Consider the following 24736-nt stretch of genomic DNA (forward strand, 5'->3'; position numbering starts at 1 on the left):
ATCACAAAGCCCTGTCCTCAATCCTATAGAAAATTTGTGGGCAGAACTGAAAAAGTGTGTGCAAGCAAGGCGGCCTACAAACCTGACTCAGTTACACCAGCTCTGTCAGGAGGAATGGGCCAAAATTCACCCAACTTATTGTGGGAAGTTTGTGGAAGGCTACCCAAAACATTTGACCCAAGTTAAACAATTTAAAGGCAATGCTACCAAATACTAATTGTGTGTATGTAAACTTCTGACCCATTGGGAATGTGATGAAAGAATTTAAAGCTGAAATAAATCATTCTCTCTACTATTATTCTGACATTTCACATTCTTAAAATAAATTTGTGATTCTAACTGGCCTAAAACAGGGAATTCTTATTATGATTAATTGACAGGAATTGTGAAAAACTGAGTTTAAATGTATTTGGCTAAGGTGTATGTAAACTTCCGACTTCAACTGTATGTATATAAACTCAGCAAAGAAAAGTAACGTCCTCTCACTGTCAACTGTGTTTATTTTCAGCAAACTTAACATGTGTAAATATTTGTTTTAACATTACAAGATTCAACAATTGAGACGTAAACTGAACAAATTCCATAGACATGTCACTAACAGATATGGAATAATGTGTCCCTGAACAAAGGGGGGTCCAAATCAGAATTAACAGTCAGTATCTATCAGGTTTGGCCACCAGCTGCATTAACTACTGCAGTGCATCTCCTCCTCATGGACTGCACCAGATTTGCCAGTTCTTGTTGTGATATGTTACCCCACTCTTCCACCAAGGCACCTGCAAGTTCCTGGACATTTCTGGGGGGAGTGGCCCTAGCCCTCACTCTCCGATCCAACAGGTCCCAGACGTGCTCAATGGGATTGAGATCCGGGCTCTTCGCTGGCCATGGAAGAACACTAACATTCCTGTCTTGCAGGAAGTCACACACAGAACGAGCAGTATGGCTGGTGGCATTGTCATGCTGGAGGGTCATGTCAAGATGAGCCTGCAGGAAGGGTACCACATTAGGGAGGAGGATGTCTTCCCTGTAACGCACAGCGTTGTGATTGCCTGCAATGACAACAAGCTCAGACTGATGATGCTGTGACACACCGCCCCAGACCATGACGGACCCTCCACCTCGATCCAGAGTACAGGCCTCGGTGTAACGCTCATTCCTTCGCAGATAAACACGAATCCGACCATCACCCCTGGTGAGACAAAACCGCGACTCGTCAGTGAAGAGCACTTTTTGCTAGTCCTGTCTGGTCCAGCGACGTTGTTGCCTGGTGAGGACCTGCCTTACAAGCCTACAAGCCCTCAGTACAGCCTCTCTCAGCACTGATGGAGGGATTGTGCGTTCCTGGTGTAACTCGGGCAGTTGTTGTTGCCGTCCTGTACCGCAGGTGTGATGTTCGGATGTACCGATCCTGTGCAGGTGTTGTTACACGTGGTCTGCCACTGCGAGGACGATCAGCTGTCTGTCCTGTCTCGCTGTCTTAAGCATCTCACAGTACAGACATTGCAATTTATTGCCCTGGCCACATCTGCAGTCCTCATGCCTCCTTGCAGAATGCCTAAGGCACGTTCACGCAGATTAGCAGGGACCCTGGGCGTCTTTCAGAGTCAGTAGAAAGGCATCTTTAGTGTCCTAAGTTTTCATAACTGTGACCTTAATTGCCTACCGTCTGTAAGCGTCTTAACGACCATTCCACAGGTGCATGTTCATTAATTGTTTATGGTTCATTGAACGCTTGTTCAATGAACCATGGGAAACGGTGTTTAAACCCTTTACATTTTACATTTACATTTTAGTCGTTTAGCAGACACTCTAATCCAGAGTGACTTACAGTAGTGAATGCATACATTACATTTCATAAATGTATTTTTTTTTTTTTTTCTCATACTGGCCCCCCGTGGGAATCGAACCCACAACCCTGGCGTTGGAAACACCATGCTCTACCAACTGAGCCACAGGGAAGATCTGTGAAGTTATTTGGAATTTTTACAAATTATCTTTGAAAGACAGGGTCCTGAAAAGGGCCGTTTCTTTTTTTGCTGAGTTTATATACAGTGCATTCGGAAAGTTTTCAGACCACTTGACTTTTTCCACATTTTGTTACGTTACAGTCTTGTTCTAAAATGGATTCAATAGTTTTTTCCCCCTCATCAATCTACACACAATACCTCATAATGACAAAGCAAAAACAGGTTTTTAGAATTTTTTGCTAATGTATTAAAAATAAAAAACTAGAATATCACATTTACATAAGTATTCAGAACCATTACTCAGTTCTTTTTTGATGCACCTTTGGCAGCGATTGCAGCTTAGAGTCTTCTTGGGTATGACGTTACAAGCTTGGCACACCTGTATTTGGGGATTCTCACATTCTTCTCTGCAGATCCTCTCAAGCTCTGTCAGGTTGGTTGGGGAGCGTCGCTCCACAGCTATTTTCAGGTCTCTCCAGAGATGTGCAATCGGGTTCAAGTCCGGGCTCTGGCTGGGCCACTCAATTGCATTCAGAGCCTTGTCTTGAAGCCACTCCTGCGTTGTCTTGGTTGGTTAGGGTCATTGTCCTGTTGGAAAGTGAACCGTCACCCCAGTCTGAGGTCCTGAGAAGGTTTTCATCAAGGATCTCGCTGTACTTTGCTCCGTTCATCTTTCCCTCAATTCTGACTAGTCTCCCAGTCCCTGCCACTGAAAAACATCTCCACAGCATGATGCTGCCAACACCATGCTTTACCGTAGGGATGGTGCCAGGTTTCCTCCAGATGTGACGCTTGGCATTCAGGCCAAGGAGTTCAATCTTGGTTTCATCAGACCAGAGAATCTTGTTTCTCATGGTCTGTAGAGTCTTTAGGGGCCGTTTGGCAAACTCCAAGTGGGCTGTCATGTGCCGTTTACTGAGGAGTGGCTGCCGTCTGGCCACTCTACCATAAAGACCTGAGTGCTGCAGAGATGGTTGTCCTTCTGGAAAGTTCACCCATCTCCACAGAGGAACTCTGGAGCTCTGTCTGAGTGACCATTGGGTTCTTGGTCTCCTCCCTGACCAGGGCCCTTCTCCCCTGATTGCACTTTTTGGCCGGTCGGCCAGCTCTAGGAAGAGTCTTGTTGGTTCCAAACTTCTTCCATTTAAGAATGATGGAGGCCACTGTGTTCTTGGGGACTTTCAATGCTGCAGAAATGTTTTGGTACCCTTCCCCAGCTCTGTGCCTCGACACAATCCTGTCTCGGAGCTCTACGGACAATTCCTTCGACCTCATGGCTTGGTTTTTGCTCTGACATGCACTGTCAACTGTTGGACCTTATATAGACAGGTGTGTGCCTTGCCAAATCATGTCCAATCAGTTGAATTTTGCAATCAAGTTGTGGGAACATCTCAAGGATGATCACTGGAAACAGGATGCACCTGAGCTCAATTTCAAGTCTCATAGCACAGGGTCTGAATACTTAGGTAAATAAGGTGTTTCAGTTTTTATTTTTAATACATTTGCAAAATGTTCAAAAAAACTGTTTTACCCTTTGTCATTATGGGGTATTGTGTGTTGATTAATGAGGAAAATGTTATATTTAATCAATTTTAGAATAAGGCTGTGTGTGTGTGTGTGTGTGTGTGTGTGTGTGTGTGTGTGTGTGTGTGTGTGTGTGTGTGTGTGTGTGTGTGTGTGTGTGTGTATACACTGCCATTCAAAAGTTTGGGGTCACTTAGATATGTCCTTGTTTTTGAAAGAAAAGGTCATTTTTTGTCCATTAACGATAACATCAAATTCATCAGAAATACAGTGTAGATATGGTTAATGTTGTAAATGACTATTGTAGCTGGAAATGGCAGATGTTTTATGGAATATCTACGTAGGCGTACAGAGCCCCATTAACAGCAACCATCACTCCTGTGTTCCAAAGGCACGTTGTGTTAGCTAATCCAAGTTTATCATTTTAAAAGGCTAATTGATCATTAGAAAACCCTTTTGCAATTATGTTAGCTCAGCTGAAAACTGTTCTGATTAAGGAAGCAATAAAACTGGCCTTCTTTAGACTAGTTGAGTATCTGGAGCATCAGCATTTGTGGGTTCGATTACAGGCTCAAAATGGCGAGAAACAAAGAACTTTCTTTTGAAACTCGTCAGTCTATTCTTGTTCTGAGAAATGAAGGCTATTCCATGCGAGAAATTGCCAAGAAACTGAAGATCTCGTACAACGCTGTGTACTAAATCAAATCAAAGTTTATTTGTCACGTACGCCGAATACAACAGGTGTAGACCTTACAGTGAAATGCTTACTTACAGGCTCTAACCAATAGTGCAAAAAAGGTATTAGGTGAACAATAGGTAAGTAAAGAAATAAAACAACAGTAAAAGACAGGCTATATACAGTTGCGAGGCTATAAAGGTAGCGAGGCTACATACAGACACCGGTTAGTCAGGCTGATTGAGGTAGTATGTACATGTAGATATGGTTAAAGTGACTATGCATATATGATGAACAGAGAGTAGCAGTAGCGTAAAAGGGGTTGGCGGGTGGTGGGTGGGACACAATGCAGATAACCCGGTTAGCCAATGTGCGGGAGCACTGGTTGGTCGGCCCAACCAGTGCTCCCTTCAAAGAACAGCGCAAACTGGCTCTAACCAGAATAGAAAGAGGAGTGGGAGGCCCCGGTGCACAAATGAACAAGAGGACAAGTACATTAGAGTGTCTAGTTTGAGAAACAGACGCCTCACTAGTCCTCATCTGGCAGCTTCATTAAATTGTACCCACAAAACACCAGTCTCAACGTCAACAGTGAAGAGGTGACTCCGGAAGAAAAAAAGAAAAAGCCATATCTCAGACTGGCCAATAAAAAGAAAAGATTAAGATGGGCAAAAGAACACAGACACTGAACTTTGCCTAGTAGGCCAGCATCCCGGAGTCACCTCTTCACTATTGACGTTGAGACTGGTGTTTTGTGGGTACAAGTAACAGACATATCTCAACATCAACTGTTCAGTGTAGTCTGCATGAATCAGGCCTTCATGGTCGAATTGCTGCAAAGAAACCACTACTAAAGGACACCAATAAGAAGAAGAGCCTCGCTTCGGCCAAGAAACACGAGCAATTGACATTAGACCGGTGGAAATCTGTCCTTTGGTCTGATGAGTCCAAATTTTGAGATTTTCGGTTCCAACCGCCATGTCTTTGTGAGATGCAGAGTAGGTGAATGGATGATCTCCACATGTGTGGTTTCCACAGTGAAGCATGGAGGAGGAGGTGTGACCAGTAAAGCAGCGATACACCATCCCATCTGGTTTGCACTTAGTGGGACTATGATTTGTTTTTCAACAGGACAATGACCCTACACACCTCCAGGCAGTGTAAGGGCTATTTGACCAAGATGGAGAGTGATTGAGTGCTGCATCAGATAACCTGGCCTCCAAAATCACGTGACCTCAACCCAATTTAGATGGTTTGGGATGAGTTGGACCTCAGAGAGAAGGAAAAGCAGCTAATTTGTGCTCAGCATATGTGGTAGCTGTTTTGTTTCAAAGCTGATAAATTAATCACACAAAGTCAAAGAACTATGAGTCCTATATAGCCTATTTCACCTCGTGCTGCAACACTGCCTGGCTGGGTTTTTTGCGCACGTGAAGAGCTGAGTGAAAGAAACATTTTTAGAAGAGCAGGCATAGAAGTTGGTCTAATTTACTTGAAACTAAAGTCTACTGAAAAGAGACTTTGTCCTTGTGTTTCTTGGCAATTTACATTGATACAAGCTAGGTTGTTTTTCTATGTTTAAGTTTCAACTGCTAGGGAAGAGAAGACCACGCTTCTACTAGTCAGACTCAATCTCATAGGCACAAACATGACTTGAGACACGCTACCACGGTAACCTCCCGCCCTTATTAAAGGGGCAGGTGACATTTTTTGTCTCATCTGTGATATTTTTGGTAATAAAAATGTCATCATTCAATATACCACATTAGTTACTTCTTACTAGTAGTAATACATGTATTGTTTTAGAAACATTACAAAGCATGCTCATCTGTTTCTTTGTAGTTTGTTGGTGTAATTTTTGCATCCCCAAAAATATTTTGGCTGGTAAAAAAATGTGAGTGACTGGTAGGACTGTTTCGCCAGCACAGACTGGAATATGTTCCGGGATGAATCAGTCACCGGCTTCATTAATAAGTGAATTGATGACGTTGTCCTCACAGTGACTGCACGTACATATCCCAATCAGAAGCCGTGGATTACATGCAACATCCAAACTGAGTTAAAGGCTGTCGCTATCAAGGAGCGGGACAATAATGCGGGCACTTATAAAAAAATCTCGCTGCGACCTCCGACAAATCATCAAACAGGAAAAGTGTCAATACAGGACTAAGATGGAGTACTACTACACCGGCTCTGATGCTCGTCAGATGTGGCAGGGCTTGCAAACTATCATGGATTACAAAGGAAAACCCTGCCATGAGCTGCCCAGTGACACGAGCCTACCAGACAAGCTAAATACCTTCTATGCTCACATCAAGGCAAGCAACACTGAACCATGCATGAAAGCACCAGTTGTTCCGGACAGCTGTGTGATCTCGCTCTCCATAGCCGATGTGAGCAAGACGTTTAAACAGGTTAACATTCAGAAAGCCGCAGGGCCAGATGGATTACCAGGACGCGTACTCTGAGCATGTTCTGACCAGCTGGGAAGTGTCTTCACTGACATTTTCAATCTCTCCCTGACCCAGTCTATAACACCTACATGTTTTAAGCAGACCACCATAGTCACTGTGCCCAAGAACGCCAAGGTAACCTGTCTAAATTGCCCCGTAGTACTCACATCTGTAGCCATGAAATGCTTTGAAAGGCTGGTCATGGCTCACATCAACACCATCATCCTAGACACCCTGGATCCACTCCAATTCGCTTAACGCCCCAACGCTCCACACTGCCTTCTCCCACCATGATAAGAGGAACATCTATGTGAGAATGCTGTTCATTGACTACAGCTCAGCGTTCAACACCATAGTTCCCTCCAAGTTTATCACTAAGCTCAGGACCCTGGGACCAAATACCTACTTCTGCAACTGGATCCTGGACTTCCTGATGGGCCGCCCCCAGGTGGTGAGGGCAAGCAGCAACACATCCGCCACGCTGACCCGCAACACGGGGGCCCCTTAGGGGTGTGTGCTTAGTCCCCTCCTTTACTCCCTGATCACCCTTGCCTGCATGTATAAGCGAATATGTACGATCAGGTAGACCTGATCCCCGACGACGATGAGACAGCCAATAGGGAGGAGGTCAGTGGTACATGGCATTGTGGTGCCAGGACAACAACCTCTCCCTCAACGTCAGCAAGACAAAGGAGCTGATCGTGGACTACAGTAAATGGAGGGCCGAGCACGCCCCAATCGACAAAGCCGCAGTAGAGCGGTTTGAGAACTTTAAGTTCCACATCATTAAGGAATTAGCATGGTCTACACACACCAACACAGTCGTGAAGAAGGCACGACAATGCCTCTTCCCCCTCAGGAGGCTGAAAAGATGGGGTGGAATGGGGAGTTAGAAAGGGGAATGGGGAGGGGGTGGAATGGGGAGTTAGAAAGGGGAATGGGGAGGGGGTGGAATGGGGAGTTAGAAATGGGGAGGGGGAGGGGGTGGAATGGGGAGTTAGAAATGGGGAGGGGGAGGGGTTGGAATGGGGAGTTAGAATGGGGAATGGGGAGGGGGTGGAATGGGGAGTTAGAAATGGGGAGGGAGTGGAATGGGGAGTTAGAAAGGGGGATGGGGAGAGAGTGGAATGGGGAGTTAGAAATGGGGAGGGGGTGGAATGGGGAGTTAGAAAGGGGAATGGGGAGGGGTGGAATGGGGAGTTAGAAATGGGGAGGGGGAGGGGTTGGAATGGGGAGTTAGAAATGGGGAATGGGGAGGAGGTGGAATGGGGAGTTAGAAAGGGGAATGGGGAGTTAGAAAGGGGAATGAGTAGGGGGTGGAATGGGGAGTTAGAAAGGGGAATGGGGAGGAGGTGGAATGGGGAGTTAGAAAGGGGAATGGGGAGGGGGTGGAATGGGGAGTTAGAAATGGGGAATGGGGAGGAGGTGGAATGGGGAGTTAGAAAGGGGTATGGGGAGGGGGTGGAATGGGGAGTTAGAAAGGGGAATGGGGAGGAGGTGGAATGGGGAATTAGAAAGGGGAATGGGGAGGAGGTGGAATGGGGAGTTAGAAAGGGGAATGGGGAGGGGGTGGAATGGGGAGTTAGAAAGGGGAATGGGGAGGAGGTGGAATGGGGAATTAGAAAGGGGAATGGGGAGTTAGAATGGGGAATGGGGAGGTGTGGAATGGGGAGTTAGAAAGGGGAATGAGTAGGGGGTGGAATGGGGAGTTAGAAAGGGGAATGGGGAGGAGGTGGAATGGGGAATTAGAAATGGGGAGGGAGTGGAATGGGGAGTTAGAAATGGGGAGGGGGTGGAATGGGGAGTTAGAAAGGGGAATGAGTAGGGGGTGGAATGGGGAGTTAGAAAGGGGAATGGGGAGGGGTGGAATGGGGAGTTAGAAAGGGGAATGGGGAGGGGGTGGAATGGGGAGTTAGAAAGGGGAATGGGTAAGGGGTGGAATGGGGAGTTAGAAAGGGGAATGGGGAGGGGTGGAATGCGGCGGGAGAAAATGGAGCTTTGTGGAGATTGCACAATCCTTGACAGTTAAATATCTGCTGTAATGACTTATCGCCAAATTATGCCAGAATCTCAAGGTCTAAACTGTAAAAGAGATATTTACATGTTTTCATTTTAACATCATTGCAATCAGTTTTGCCTGCTGGGCGGAAACCCCTGGCTAAGTTGGTTATATTTGAGTAAGTTTGGGGTAATATCGTGATAATGACAATGATGGTCCTTGCTCCACTGCCAATTCCCCTTCCTTGTAACCCTTTCTCATGTCCATCTCCAGGCCCAGTGTTCATAGACACACTGATGAACGTGGCCAGTATCCAGTGGAACCAGTGTGGCAGCGTGCTGGCTGTGGCAGGCTCCCTGAGGGGCATGGAGAAGGAGGTCAACGTGGTGCAGTTCTACACCCCATTCGGAGAGGTGAGAGAGCCAGGACATCTCAGACTCATAGCATAGCTTTCAGATGTTCCCTGTCAATGTGGAAAGTTGCAGGCAAAACATGACTTGTTTTTAGTTTCAGTCAACCGGCTTTCTGAGTTAGACTGAATGATACTAACCGAAATAAATGAAGTTTGTGTAAATGAAAAGTTATGTAATAAGTTGTATGAATACAAAGTTGTGGCAGATCGGCATTGATGTCAAAAGGATTTTATGTGACTCCAGTTGCATATATCTCCAGTTAGGATTCGGCCCCTACAGAGTACACTATATTGTCATTAGGCTATATGGCATTTGACCAAAGCAATTTTTACTCCCTTTTGCATAGCATTTGCGAACTTTGAAGGTACCTGGCAAGCAGATGACAGAGGTTGCTTGGGAAGGGGGAGGACTGAGGATTGGACTGGCTGTGGACTCCTACATTTACTTTGCCAACATAAGGCCTGATTACAAGGTAAAACAATCATCTGGGGAATAATCGGCTCCACTTGAAGGGGTAACAGGGTTTCTTGTACTTTGGTTAAATTCTCTGTGTTTAAAAACTGTTAACACAAGCTATTTGTAAATGGAGATTAATATGAAATGAAAATGATTTTAGTGTGCGAGGTAGGGCCATTTAGGGCCCTATAAAATCCGCGATGCGGAGAATGCATACGGAATCACGGAATACAGACATTAAAACAGAATTCGAAGGTTAAACAGTTTGATGCTTAGAACATAGTGTGGCTGTTTAAAACATTTATTCAACTTATTGCAACATTTTATTTAGTTTCTCGTAATACATGAACAGAATGCATCAGTGATTTAGTATTTGATACAATTGAGGAAGCAACGTCATGTCATGAGAATGTGTTAGCGGTGTGCTCGTAGCCCTCATACTGCTATCTAATCTGCTATCTAATGATAATGTCTTCTGGTAGATGGAAAGGCTTTCCTGAAAACCTTCTCAATTAACCTCTACTCAACAGCCAGTGTAATCCCGTGGCGCGTTATTCAAATACCTTAGAAATGCAAAACCTTCAATTTTTCAAACATATGACTATTTTACACCATTTTAAAGATAAGACTCTCGTTAATCTGACCACACTGTCCGATTTCAAAAAGGCTTTACAACGAAAGCAAAACATTAGATTATGTCAGCAGAGTACCCAGCCAGAAATAATCAGACACCCATTTTTCAAGCTAGCATATAATGTCACATAAACCCAAACCACAGCTAAATGTAGCACTAACCTTTGATGATCTTCATCAGATGACAACCCTAGGACATTATGTTATACAATACATGCATGTTTTGTTCAATCAAGTTCATATTTATATCAAAAACCAGCTTTTTACATTAGCATGTGACTAGCATGTGACTAGCATTCCCACCGAACACTGCCGATGAATTTACTAAATTACTCACGATAAACGTTCACAAAAAGCATAACAATTATTTTAAGAATTATAGATACAGAACTCCTCTATGCACTCGATATGTCCGATTTTAAAATAGCTTTTTGGTGAAAGCACATTTTGCAATATTCTCAGTAGATAGCCCGGCATCACAGGGCTAGCTATTTAGACACCCAGCAAGTTTAGCACTCATCAAAGTCAGATTTACTATAAGAAAAATGTTATTACCTTTGCTGTCTTCGTCAGAATGCACTCCCAGGACTTCTACTTCAATAACAAATGTTGGTTTGGTCCAAAATAATCCATCGTTATATCCAAACAGCGGCGTTTTGTTCGTGCGTTCAAGACACTATCCGAAAGGGTAAATAAGGGTTACGAGCATGGCGCAATTCGTGACAAAAGATTTCTAAATATTCCATTACCGTACTTCGAAGCATGTCAACCGCTGTTTAAAATCAATTTTTCTGCCATTTTTCTCATAAAAAAGCGATAATATTCCGACCGGGAATCTGCGTTTAGGTAAACAGACAAAAGAAAAGAAAGCATTCGGTCGACTCGGGCACGCACCTAAGCCCATAGTACTCTGAGCGGCCACTTGCCAAAAGCGATAATGTGTTTCAGCCAGAGGCTGCCTCGATATCCTTCAGCTTTTTCCCGGGCTCTGAGAGCCTATGGGAGCCGTAGGAAGTGTCACGTTATTGCAAAGATCCTCAGTCTTCAATAAAAAGAGCTAAGATAAAACACACCTTGTCAGACAGGCCACTTCCTGCATGGAATCTTCTCAGGTTTTGGCCTGCCATTTGAGTTCTGTTATACTCACAGACACCATTCAAAACGTTTTAGAAACTTTAGGGTGTTTTCTATCCAAAGCCAATAATTATATGCATATTCTAGTTACTGGGCAGGAGTAGTAACCAGATTAAATCGGGTACGTTTTTTATCCGGCTGTGTCAATACTGCCCCCTAGCCCTAACAGGTTAAATGTTAGCTACAAAAAAAAGCCTTCACGTCAGAATCATATCATGATTATTTGCATCAATCCGGTGGGCTTTTGGGGAGCGGCAGGGCAGCCTAGTTAGAGCGTTGGGCTAGTAACCGAAAGGTTGCAAGTTCAAATCCCCAAGCTGACAAGGTACAAATCTGTCATTCTGCCCCTGAACAAGGCAGTTCACCCACTGTTCCTAGGCTGTCATTGAAAATAAGAATTTGTTCTTAACTAACTTGCCTAGTTAAATAAAGGTAAAATGAAAATGAAATACAATTTTACAGGAACACCTCTAGCCAAACACAACAGTTTACACACAGAATGATAGAGAAACGCCCACACCACACAGACAGAAATGGGAAATATTGCTGGAAAAGAATTGGAAAATATTGTATTAGGTTTCGCTTTTTAAGCCAATAGTTGCTAACCAGGGGTGGGATAATGTTGTGTTGATTAGATAGTAGCTGAGAGCTTGCAGTGTCTGATACTTTTGAGATTTGTTTATGACAGTTTGCGGTAGAACAAGTGAAAATTACATGTACTTTCAGAATTGTTTGGGGAGCTACTCATAGGTGGTCTGCGAGCTACTGGTAGCTATCGACCTGTTAGAGACCCCTGAGTTAAAGATAATAACAAAATGAACACTAGCAGAGATGACACAGCTCTGTTGTAGCAGTACTTACTATACCTACTGTAGTATTTAAAAAAAAAGAAAAAATGCTTTCATTCTGTCCAGTAGCAGTGCATGGGTACAATCACTGGGGAAGCCAAGCCATATTGCAACCTGTGTTGTGATAATTCTGTTGTTTGTTCTATAACCCGTTCGTTAATACGCTACCGTGATATACAATAAAGCCGAGACAACAAAAAGACAACAGTTACACAGCGGCAGAATAAATTCAACCACATATACATTTGTTTCATCACAAAACCTGAGAGTCCTGTGAAGTCCACATAGCACCCATAGCATGTAACAAACAGTTACATGACCAGCAGCATGGTCAAGCAAGTTAATGTCTCCCACAGTTAATGTTTCCCACAGTACTAAACAATTGATTTACAACCCCAGACAGTTATTGCAAGTCAGCACAAAGACAACAGGAGCACTACCTCCATCACCATTTCAACTTCAAACATGTTATCCTTTATTTAACCTTTATTTAACCAGGCAAGTCAGTTAAGAACAAATTGTTATTTACAATGACGGCCTACTGGGGAACAGTGGGTTAACGACCTTGTTCAGGGGCAGAACGACAGAGTTTTACCTTGTCAGCTAGGAGATTCGATCCAGCAACCTTTCTGTTACTGACCCAACGCTATAACCACTAAGCTACCTGCTGCCCCAGGTTAAAGAGTGACTGCCTTTAAAAAGCAACGAATCCCTTTGAAAATGGGCTATGTGGCATCGATATGAGTCAGGAAAAAGTTATTCTAGTTGACTACAAACTTGACTACAAAGTGTAAATAGGATAATTTAGGTCATAAAGTCACTCTCGTCTAAACTCATCTGAATGTCATACAGTAGTACACGCTTTTACTTTTTGTTGTGATAGGCTCCCTGGATAAAATGCCTACGAGCCTAGCTTCCTTGCATGGGTAACAATGAACCAGCTAAGTTAACTAGCTAGTTAACGTCAGTCTACCAGGCTAAATATTGAACTTCAATCGTCTCAGGCCAGTGGCACAATATATTAATTTATAGTTAGATCAGAATCACCTTTAGAATCATTGGCCTGTATGGAGAATTAAGTCCAAATCCCCATCTCCGTACATGGCTTAGGAAAGGGACGATTTAGCTAGCTAGCTACTGCAGGACATCAACACGAGCACACCAGAAACAATTACGTTTTGCTTTTGATGTGATTTGGTTGGTGTAGTGGTTAAATTGTCCAATACAATTGTCCCAATACAATTTCTGTTCTGATCCTTTAGCCACAATGGAGAGTGGTGAAATGTTCGTCTTGACGCAGACATATCCAATGTCCAGAGTTTGATTCAAGTTGAAAATAATAATACATCTATTTGTTGTTCTTCTGGATACAAAACATTTATAGAATTCTACCAAAACAAATTGTGATCATTAAACGAAAGAAACAAACAGCATGGATAACGTGGTCTTGTATGGTCAAAAGACTGTGCTGCCATTCAGGGCACTCCCAGTAGGCCTTGGAGCAGGTATGCCTTTTAACTGTATTCTCCATTGGCCTGAAGAAGGGGTACACAGACTTGACAGGGGATCAATGGCAAACACACATACAACAGGAATGGATCATGAATTGGAAACATGCAAATATACAATATGATCTATTTGGCTCCTACAGTGGGTGTGACTCCAAATCCAAAATAGCCTCACTCGGGGGTGTTTTGAAGAACCAGGACTAACCACAGTTGAGCTAATTGGCTAATTGTTTATTTATTTCGTTGTCAAGAGAGGTCAAATGCTTGCTGGCATCAATCAAATGTTATGACGGCAACATGTCATACTCTTTTTGTCCAGACAGCATCAGATACGTGGTCTACACATACTGAGACAGAGAGGTGCTGTTTCACTGTCCAGACAGCATCAGATACATGTCTACACATACTGAGACAGAGAGGTGCTGTTTCACTGTCCAGACAGCATCAGATACGTGGTCTACACATACTGAGACAGAGAGGTGCTGTTTCACTGTCCGGACAGCATCAGATACATGTCTACACATACTGAGACAGAGAGGTGCTGTTTCACTGTCCAGACAGCATCAGATACATGTCTACACATACTGAGACAGAGAGGTGCTGTTTCACTGTCCAGACAGCATCAGATTCATGGTCTACACATACTGAGACAGAGAGGTGCTGTTTCACTGTCCAGACAGCATCAGATACATGTCTACACATACTGAGACAGAGAGGTGCTGTTTCACTGTCCAGACAGCATCAGATACATGGTCTACACATACTGAGACAGAGAGGTGCTGTTTCACTGTCCAGACAGCATCAGATACATGATCTACACTTACTGAGACAGAGAGGTGCTGTTTCACTGTCCAGACAGCATCAGATACATGGTCTACACATACTGAGACAGAGAGGTGCTGTTTCACTGTCCAGACAGCATCAGATACATGTCTACACATACTGAGACAGAGAGATGCTATTTCACTGTCCAGACAGCATCAGATACATGTGCTACACATACTGAGACAGAGAGGTGCTGTTTCCCTCTCTTGTATGATTTCTACGGTGAGATACTGTAGATTCAGCGAAATTATGAAAACACAGAAAGACGAAAGATCATTTAAAAAAAATAATATATATATATATATATATATATATATATATATATATATATATATATATATATATATATATATTTGTTTTATTGGTCAAGTATTTGGGGAAAGCCTGGCTTCCATTGGCATTCATGAATACACACCACTGATTTCCTCTTCATCTCATCTCTCTCTCTCTTAACAGTGGGGCTACTGCTCCAACACAGTGGTGTATGCCTACACCAAGCCTGACCGGCTGGAGTACTGTGTGGTGTTCTGGGACACCAAGAACAACGAGAAGTTTATCAAGTACGTCAAGAGCCTCATGTCCATCACCACATCCGGAGACTTCTGCATCCTGGCCACCAAGGCAGATGACACACACCCACAGGTACACACACTGGTACATACACTGTCTGGTACACACACACACACACACACACACACACACACACACACACACACACACACACACACACACACACACACACACACACACACACACACACACACACACACACACACACCCACAGGTACACACACTGGTACATACACTGTCTGGTACACACACACATCCACAGGTACACACCCCACTGTCTGGTACACACATTGGTACAGGTACACACCCACATCCACAGGTACACACACTGGTACACACACTGTCTGGTACACACATTGGTACAGGTACACACCCACAGGTACACACACACTGGTACATACACAGGTACACACTGGTACAGGGCTCCCGAGTGGCACAGCGGTCTAAGGCACTGCATCTCAGTGCTAGAGGCGTCACTACAGACACCCTGGTTCGAATCCAGGCTGTATCACAACCGGCTGTGATTGAGAGTCCCATAAAGCGGCGCACAATTGGGCCAGCATCGTCTGGGTTTGGCCGGTGTAGGCCGTCATTGTAAATACGAATTTGTTCTTAACTGACTTGCCTAGATAAATAAAAGTTACACATGTACACACACTGACCTGGTACACACACTGACCTGGTACACACACTGACACAGGCAGAAGGACTGGCAGCCTCGCCGGGTCACTAGGCACTAACAACAACTATGTCGAATGGAATCAAGACTACATTTTCAAAGGGAGTAGTTGTTGATATAGGAGAGGCCTAATACTTTACTTGAATGACACGTCATAATGAACTTGGCATCCACATTATGTTCAAAGCATCAAACTGTTTAACAGTTCCAAGTAAAGTGTTACTCAAATCTGACGAGCAGTAAGAGAAAGTAGAACTTGGAAGTACTGTAAGAAACAACTTGTAGCTTGATCAGTCTCATGTCAGTATCTCTCTGCCTTCTCTTGTTTTCAAATTCACTGCCACAAAGGAGGATGCTGACGTAGAGTCGGGAAATAATGCCATGGTAATGTACACCCTCTAAATATGACCCTGTGTGGTAATGTACACCCTCTAGGTATGACCCTGTGTGGTAATGTACACCATCTAAATATAACCCTGTGTGGTAATGTACACCCTCTAAATATGACCCTGTGTGGTAATGTACACCCTCTAAATATGACCCTGTGTGGTAATGTACACCCTCTAGGTATGACCCTGTGTGGTAATGTACACCCTCTAGGTATGACCCTGTGTGGTAATGTACACCTTCTAAATATGACCCTGTATGTCAATGTACACCCTCTAAATATGACCCTGTGTGGTAATGTACACCCTCTAAATATAACCCTGTGTGGTAATGTACACCCTCTAAATATGACCCTGTGTGGTAATGTACACCCTCTAAATATAACCCTGTGTGGTAATGTACACCCTCTAAATATGACCCTGTGTGGTAATGTACACCCTCTAAATATGACCCTGTGTGGTAATGTACACCCTCTAAATATAACCCTGTGTGGTAATGTACACCCTCTAAATATAACCCTGTGTGGTAATGTACACCCTCTAAATATAACCCTGTGTGGTAATGTACACCCTCTAAATATGACCCTGTGTGGTAATGTACACCCTCTAAATATAACCCTGTGTGGTAATGTACACCCTCTAAATATAACCCTGTGTGGTAATGTACACCCTCTAAATATAACCCTGTGTGGTAATGTACACCCTCTAAATATGACCCTGTGTGGTAATGTACACCCTCTAAATATAACCCTGTGTGGTAACGTACACCCTCTAGGTATGACCCTGTGTGGTAATGTACACCCTCTAAATATGACCCTGTGTGGTAATGTACACCCTCTAAATATAACCCTGTGTGGTAATGTACACCCTCTAAATATGACCCTGTGTGGTAATGTACACCCTCTAGATATGACACTGTGTGGTAATGTACACCCTCTAAATATAACCCTGTGTGGTAATGTACACCCTCTAAATATAACCCTGTATGGTAATGTACACCCTCTAAATATGACCCTGTGTGGTAATGTACACCCTCTAAATATGACCCTGTATGGTAATGTACACCCTCTGAGTATGATTCTGTATGGTAATGTACACTCTCTAAATATGACCCTGGTAATGTGCACTCTCTAAATATGACCCTGTATGTCAATGTACACCCTCTAAATATAACCCTGTGTGGTAATGTACACCCTCTAAATATAACCCTGTGTGGTAATGTACACCCTCTAAATATGACCCTGTGTGGTAATGTACACCCTCTAGATATGACCCTGTGTGGTAATGTACACCCTCTAAATATAACCCTGTGTGGTAATGTACACCCTCTAAATATAACCCTGTATGGTAATGTACACCCTCTAAATATGACCCTGTGTGGTCAATGTACACCCTCTAAATATGACCCTGTATGGTAATGTACACCCTCTGAGTATGATTCTGTATGGTAATGTACACTCTCTAAATATGACCCTGGTAATGTGCACTCTCTAAATATGACCCTGTATGTCAATGTACACCCTCTAAATATGACCCTGTATGGTAATGTACACCCTCTAAATATGACCCTGTATGGTAATGTACACCCTCTGAGTATGATTCTGTATGGTAATGTACACTCTCTAAATATGACCCTGGTAATGTGCACTCTCTCTAAATATAACCCAGGATGGTAATGTACATCCCTCTAAATATGACCCTGTATGGTAAAATACACCCTCTGAATTTGACCATATATGATGGTGATTGAGTTTTGTATGACTGTTGAAGAAATGAATGACTTTGTCTTATTTTCCAGTATGTGCTGGTTCTCTGTAACTCCATTGGGACCCCACTGGATTCAAAATACATTGACATTGGTGAGTGATTTTAGAAAGATAAGAGAATATGTTTAAAGCAGGTTTTATTAATCTGGAACAGTGTGTTGTTTCACAATGTATCAAGGATAGTTTCATTCAATTTCCCTAATACACTTCAAAAGTGGAGACGTCAGAAATGTCAAGAAGTACACATCAGTGGAGAGACACCTTGCCGTTTTGGATTATGTGAATACTTTAAACACTTTGGCAGGCTTTGTACCAGATTCCTCTGGAATGAGAAAGCCCAACACTTCCTACCGCTGATCTGTCACCCATTTTCAAAGAGCTGCTGTCTCGTCTGGGGTTCTACCCACCAACAATCCTTCCCTTTCATGGGCTTGTTCATGACATACACCCTGAAGATTCCCCCATCTATAGGTCTCCTACACATTCTGTAATATTCCCTCTGCCGCGTTGCAAGCCAAGTCTGTGCTACTGGCCAAACGTTTACCCAAGACCATAGCGGAGGCAGTTCAAAGTCTGTCATCTGAGAGGGCTGGGAGAGCCTAAATGAGATCCAAGTGTCAGAGCATGCTGAATCAACAGTAAAGGATGTATACTTCCTCTTTGTGGCAAATCTTCCTCACTGTGACCTGAGTAGACCTCTTCGTGGGCCTGGAGTGTTGCATTGAAAGAATGTGCCTGTCACTGTTTTTGTTTCTGAAAATTATAATGTAATTGTTTATTTAGTCAGAATATTATTTTAGCTGTGAAGTTTTTCCTTGTATCACTGATTTTATGAACGATATAATTACATTTTTGGTTTCTGTTGCTACGTTTTGCTCCGGTGTGTCCCACTGAACACGACCCTGGTTACAGATTTTGATTGAATTTAGGGTCCTTAGTTTACTGAAATAACCTTGGACCATATCACCTCGACAGATCCTCTGTTCGTGACCATGACTAAGACCCATGTGATCGCTGCGTCCAAGGAGGCTTTCTACACCTGGCAGTACCGCGTGGCTAAGAAGCTAACTGCCATGGAGATCAACCAGGTGTCCAGGACCAGGAAGGAGGGTAGGGAGAGGTGAGTGCTGCCGGTACCGGCCTGTTCAGAGGATAGAATAGGGAATCATGTCAGCTCTATTCATTCCGTTTCTATCCAGAAAGTCCAGGTGGCACAGTTCAGACACCTTGCACAAGAGCAACAAACCAGAATAAGATATTCTGTCATTTATGAGAAAATATCCAGAATGAAACCAAATAAACTGAACGGAACCACCCCTCGACCTGACGTTATTCTGAACTGTTGATTTGGCCTGTGGCACTAATATCATGAAACAAGTGAGTTTTGCAGATTTTTGGGGGTTCAGAAGATGTTTAAGATTAAGATCAATCAATCAAATGTATTTATAAAGCCCTTCTTACATCAGCTGATATCACAAAATGCTCTACAGGAACCCAGCCTAAAACCCCAAACAGCAAGCAATGCAGCTGTAGAAAATCACTTTATTTGTGAATTGTACACAGGGTCCAACCAAAATCTGACTTCTTCTTAATCCCAACCCCTCTGAAAGACACATACAGTGTCTTGCGAAAGTATTCACCCCCCCTTGGCATTTTTCCTATTTTGTTGCTTTACAACCTGGAATTAAAATATATTTTTTTTAGGGGTTTATATCATTTGATTTACACAACATGATTTACACAATAAGCTTGGCACATCTAGCCACTGGGATTTTTGCGCATTCTTCAAGGCAAAACTGCTCTAGCTCCTTCAAGTTGGATGGGTTCCGCGGGTACAGCAATCTTTAAGTCATACCACAGATTCTCAATTGGATTGAGGTCTGGGCTTTGACTAGGCCAATCAAAGACATTTAAATGTTTCCCTTTAAACAACTCGAGTGTTGCTTTAGCAGTATGCTTAGGGTCATTGCTGGAAGGTGAACCTCCGTCCCAGTCTCAAATCTCTGGAAAACTGAAACAGGTGTCCCTCAAGAATTTCCCTGTATTTAGTGCCATCCATCATTCCTTCAATTCTGACCAGTTTCCCAGTCCCTGCCGATGAAAAACATCCCCATAGCATGATGCTGCCACCACCATGCTTCACTGTGGGATAGTGTTCTCGGGGTGATGAGGTGTTGAGTTTGCGCCAGACATATCGTTTTCATTGATGGCCAAAAAGCTACATTTTGGTCTCACTTGACCAGAGTACCTTCTTCCATATGTTTGGGGAGTCTCCCACATGCATTTTTTTCTTTAAGCAATGGCTTTTTTTCTGGCCACTCTTCTGTAAAGCCCAGCTCTGTGGAGTGTAGTGCTTAAAGTGGTCCTATGGACAGATACTCCAATCTCCGCTGTGGAGCTTTGCAGTTCCTTCAGGGTTATCTTTGGTCTCTTTGTTGCCTCTGATTAATCCTCTCCTTATCTGGTCCGTGAGTTTTGGTGGGCGGCCCTCTCTTGGCAGGTTTGTCGTGGTGCCATATTCTTTACATTTTTTAATAATGGATTTAATGGTGCTCTGTGGGATGTTCAACATTTCTGATATTTTTTTATAACCCAACCCTGATCTGTACTTCTCCACAACTTTGTCCCTGACCTGTTTGGATAGCTCCTTGGTCTTCATGGTGCCGCTTAATTAGTGGTGTTGCAGACTCTGGGGCCTTTCAGAACAGGTGTGTATATATACTGAGATCATGTGACACTTAAATAAAGTCCACCTGTGTGCAGTCTAACTAATTATGTGACTTCTGAAGGTAATTGGTTGCACCAGATCTTATTTAGGGGCTTCATAGCAAAGGGGGTGAATACATATGCACGCACCACTTTTCCGTATTACATTTGTTTTGAATTTATTTAAACAAGTAATTTTTTCCATTTCACTTCATCACTTTGGACTATTTTGTGGATGTCCATTACATGAAATCCAAATAAAAATCTAATTAAATTACAGGTTGTAATGCAACAAAGTAGGAAAAACGCCAAGGAGGATGAATACTTTTGCAAGGCACTGTACAGGTTGGAGTGGAGGACTGCCGGACTGTGGAGGTTAAGTGCCTTTGCACGGCAGGCAATGGCATCTTGGATTGCCAGCTCACTTCCCGACAGATTTTTCTGGTCAGACCCAGGATTCGAACTGGTAACCCTCCGGTTGCTGGCTCACCTCTCTAACCGCTAGGCTACCTGCCGCCCTATTCTCTGGCTTGTTTGATCCTGTGCAAGGTGTTGACATTGATATGAAAAAGGTCCATTCATCTGCCTGAACCAGTAGACATACAGTAGACAGCGGGTTGACCAGTGAGTCAGTGATACTGACCTCAGACAGACAGGCAAGAGTAGGACCTACTGTCCTGCCAGGGATGTTCCTGTCTGCATGCCAACACATCAGCTTGAAGGAAAGTCCAATGTGCTCTCTCTCTCACTCTCTGTCTCTCTCTCTTGCTGTCTGACTCTAACCACCCAACGCCCTCTCTCCCATCCCTCTCTGCACCACTATATCTTCCTGAACCCGCCCCGCCCATTTCTGTCTGGCTGTTTCTCTCTTTCTCTCCCTGTCTCTCTGACCCTCCCCATCTCTGTCTATGTCTGTCTGGCAATCTCTTTCGCATCCTGTCTGTCTCTCCCTGTCTCCCTGTCTGTCTCCCCTGTCTGCTCCCTGTCTGCCCCTCTGTCTGTCTGTCTGTCTGTCTGTCTGTCTGTCTGTCTGTCTGTCTGTCTGCTCTGTCTTTCTTTCTCTTCCTGTCTGTCTGTCTCTCTTTCTGTCGGTCTCTCCCTGCCCCCCTCTCTCTCTCTCTCTCTCTCTCTCTCTCTCTCTCTCTCTCTCTCTCACTGTCTCTCTCGCTCTCTGTCTCTCTCTCTCCCTGTCTCTCTCTCTCCTTGTCTTTCTTTGTCTCTCTCTCCCTGTCTCTCTCTCCCTGTCTCCCTGTCTGTCTCCCTGTCTCTTTCTCGACATGTCTGTCTGTCAATTAAATTCAAGGGGCTTTATTGTCATGGGAAACATGTTAACATTGCCAAAGCAAGTGAAGTAGATAATATACAAAAGTGAAATAAACAATAAAAATGAACGGTAAACATTACACTCACAGAATTTACAAAAGAATAAAGACATTATGTGTCTCTGATATAGTCATACATTTGGCAGGAGGTTAGAAAGTGCAGCTCAGTTTCCACCTCATTTTATGGGCAGTGTGCACATTTTGTGGGCAGTGTGCAAGGCTATGCTCACTAAGTCTGTACATAGTCAAGGCTTTCCTTATGTTTGGGTCAGTCACAGTGGTCGGGTATTCTGCCACTGTGTACTCTCTTAGGGCCAAATAGCATTCTAGTTTACTCTGTTATTTTGTTGTTAATTCTTTCCAATGTATCAAGTAATTCTCTTTTTGTTTTCTCATGATTTGGTTGGGTCTAATTGTGTTGCTGTCCTGGGGCTCTGTGGGGTCTGTTTGTGTTTGTGAACAGAGCCCCAGGACCAGCTCGCTTAGGGGACTCTTCTCCAGGTTCATCTCTCTGTAGGTGATGGCGTTGTTATGGAAGGTTTGGGAATCTATCTTTTTAGGTGGTTGTAGAATTTAACGGCTCTTTTCTGGATTTTGATAATTAGCGGGTATCGGCCTAATTCTACTCTACATGCATTATTTGGGGTTTTACGTTGTACGCAGAGGATATTTTTGCATGCAGAGTCTCAATTTGGTGTTTGTCCCATTTTGTGAATTCTTGGTTGGCGAGCGGACCCCAGATCTTACAACCATAAAGGGCAATGGGTTCTATAACTGATTACATTTTTTTTTGCCAGATCCTAATTGGTATGTCGAATTTGATGTTCCTTTTGATGGCATAGAACGCCCTTCTTGCCTCAGATTGTTCACAGTTTTGTGGAAGTTACCTGTGGCGCTGATGTTTAGGCCAAGGTATGTATAGTTTTTGTGTGCTCCAGGGAAACGGTGTCTAGATGGAATTTGTACTTGTGGTCCTGGCGACTGGACTTTTTTTGGAACACCATTATTTTGATCTTAGTGAGATTTACTGTCAGGGCCCAGGTCTGGCAGAATCTGTGCAGAAGATCTAATCTGTGCAGAATATTTAGGTGCTGCTGTAGGCCCTCCTTGGTTGGTGACAGAAGCACCAGATCATCAGCAAACAGTACACATTTCACTTCAGATTCTAGTAGGGTGAGGCCGGGTGGTGCAGACTGTTCTAGTGCCCTCGCCAATTCGTTGATGTATTTGTTGAAGAGGGTGGGGCTTAAGCTGCATCCCTGTCTCACCACATGGCCTTGGTGAAAAAATGTGTGTTTTTTGCCAATTTTAACCGCACACTTGTTGTTTGTGTACATGTATTTTATAATGTCTTATGTTTTTCCCCCAACACCACTTTCCATCAATTTGTATAGCAGACCCTCATACCAAATTGAGTCGAAGGCTTTTTTTAAATCAACAAAGCATGAGAAGACTTTGCCTTTGTTTTGGTTTGTTTGTTTGTTAATTAGGGTGTGCAGGGTGAATACGTGGTCTGTTGTACGATAATTTGTTGAAAAGCCAATTTGACATTTGCTCAGTACATTGTTTTCACTGAGGAAATGTATTTGTCTGCTGTTAATGTTAAAACAGGGGATTTTCTCTGTCTCTCTCTGTAGGGTTTATCATATTGATGATAGTCCATCTGGGACCACTGAGGGCCCCCTGGACTTTGCCAAGGCCTTCACTGTGAGTTGCATTTTTAGAAGCACACAACACCCACTTTGTTAACACAAGCTGAAGATGTCACCCTCGGTTACAATGCCTGTTAAAACTCCAAGATAGAGCTATCAAAAATACATTTAATAAAGTTGCATGGAAATCTTTAATTCTTAACCCATTGCCTCATATATTTTCCTTTTCTGTTTTAGGCAACACGAGACCCCATTTGTTGCATCACAGCAACAGACAAGACACTGATTGTGGTAGGTATTTCTCTCAGGATTTTAATTGAGTATTAAGTTCATCAGTCTATCAGTTTGGAAATGTTTTTTTACTGTGTTTGTCTGTTTGTGATCAAAGGGCCGTGAGTCTGGTACCATCCACAAATACAGCCTCCCTAACGTCGCTCTGGTGCAGAAATACTCCTTAAACTACCGGGCCTACCAGCTCTCACTCAACTGTACCTCCAGGTCAGGACTGTTGGCTGGTTACTGTAATATTACACCATATGTGGTGTTTCAGTTTCAGATCTTGATAAGAGTTTATAACAATGAAGCTCATTGCTTGCAGTACAGAAGTACAACCAACATAGCATTGCTATGAACCATCTGAACAGTTATTGCCTGGTCCAAAAGCAAGAAACAAAGTGACGTTATTTTTTTAAATTATTGTTAAAAAAAACAACATGTTTTTCTTTAGCCGCTTGGCGATTATTGACATTTCGGGAGTGCTGACGTTTTTGGACCTGGAGGTGCGTTCGTCTTCGGATGATGGCTCTGGAAGCCAGGCGGGGACAGGCGACCCCTCCAAGTTTGAGCGCAAGGACGTCTGGGACATGCAGTGGGCCAATGACAACCCTGATCTGTTTGCCATGATGGAAAAGACCAGGATGTACGTGTTCAGGAACCTGGACCCAGAGGTGAGTCCCTCTGACATACAGTACCAGTCAAAAGTTTGGACACACCTACTCATTCCAGGGTTTTTCTACATTTGTAGAAGACATCAAAACTATGAAATAACACATATGGAATCATGTAGTAACCAAAAAAGTGTTAAACAAATCTAAATATATTTTACATTTGAGATTCGTCAAAATAGCCACCCTTTGTCTTGATGAAAGCTTTGCACACTCTTGGCATTCTCTCAACCTGCTTCACCTGGAATGCTTTTCCAACAGTCTTGAAGGAGTTC

The 24736-nt window shown here is 43.5% G+C and overlaps 1 protein-coding gene across 2 annotated transcripts in view; it reads left to right on the plus strand.

Moving 5' to 3' along the window:
• wdr35 (WD repeat domain 35) overlaps positions 1-24736 on the plus strand; it is a 57397-nt gene that overhangs the window by 5776 nt on the left and 26885 nt on the right. The window contains exons 8-17 of one of the 2 annotated variants that reach the window (XM_014205269.3): positions 8893-9032; positions 9379-9504; positions 14893-15078; positions 16034-16069; positions 17870-17930; positions 18813-18957; positions 23503-23572; positions 23755-23808; positions 23906-24015; positions 24245-24464. In XM_014205269.3, the coding sequence (XP_014060744.1) occupies positions 8893-9032; positions 9379-9504; positions 14893-15078; positions 16034-16069; positions 17870-17930; positions 18813-18957; positions 23503-23572; positions 23755-23808; positions 23906-24015; positions 24245-24464 (1148 nt within the window). The remainder of the gene's footprint in view (positions 1-8892; positions 9033-9378; positions 9505-14892; positions 15079-16033; positions 16070-17869; positions 17931-18812; positions 18958-23502; positions 23573-23754; positions 23809-23905; positions 24016-24244; positions 24465-24736) is intronic. The other variant, XM_014205357.3, reaches the window with a different exon arrangement.

This window comes from Salmo salar, chromosome 01, assembly GCF_965601325.2.
Source record: "Salmo salar chromosome 01, fSalSal1, whole genome shotgun sequence".
Taxonomy (NCBI): Eukaryota; Metazoa; Chordata; class Actinopteri; order Salmoniformes; family Salmonidae; genus Salmo; species Salmo salar.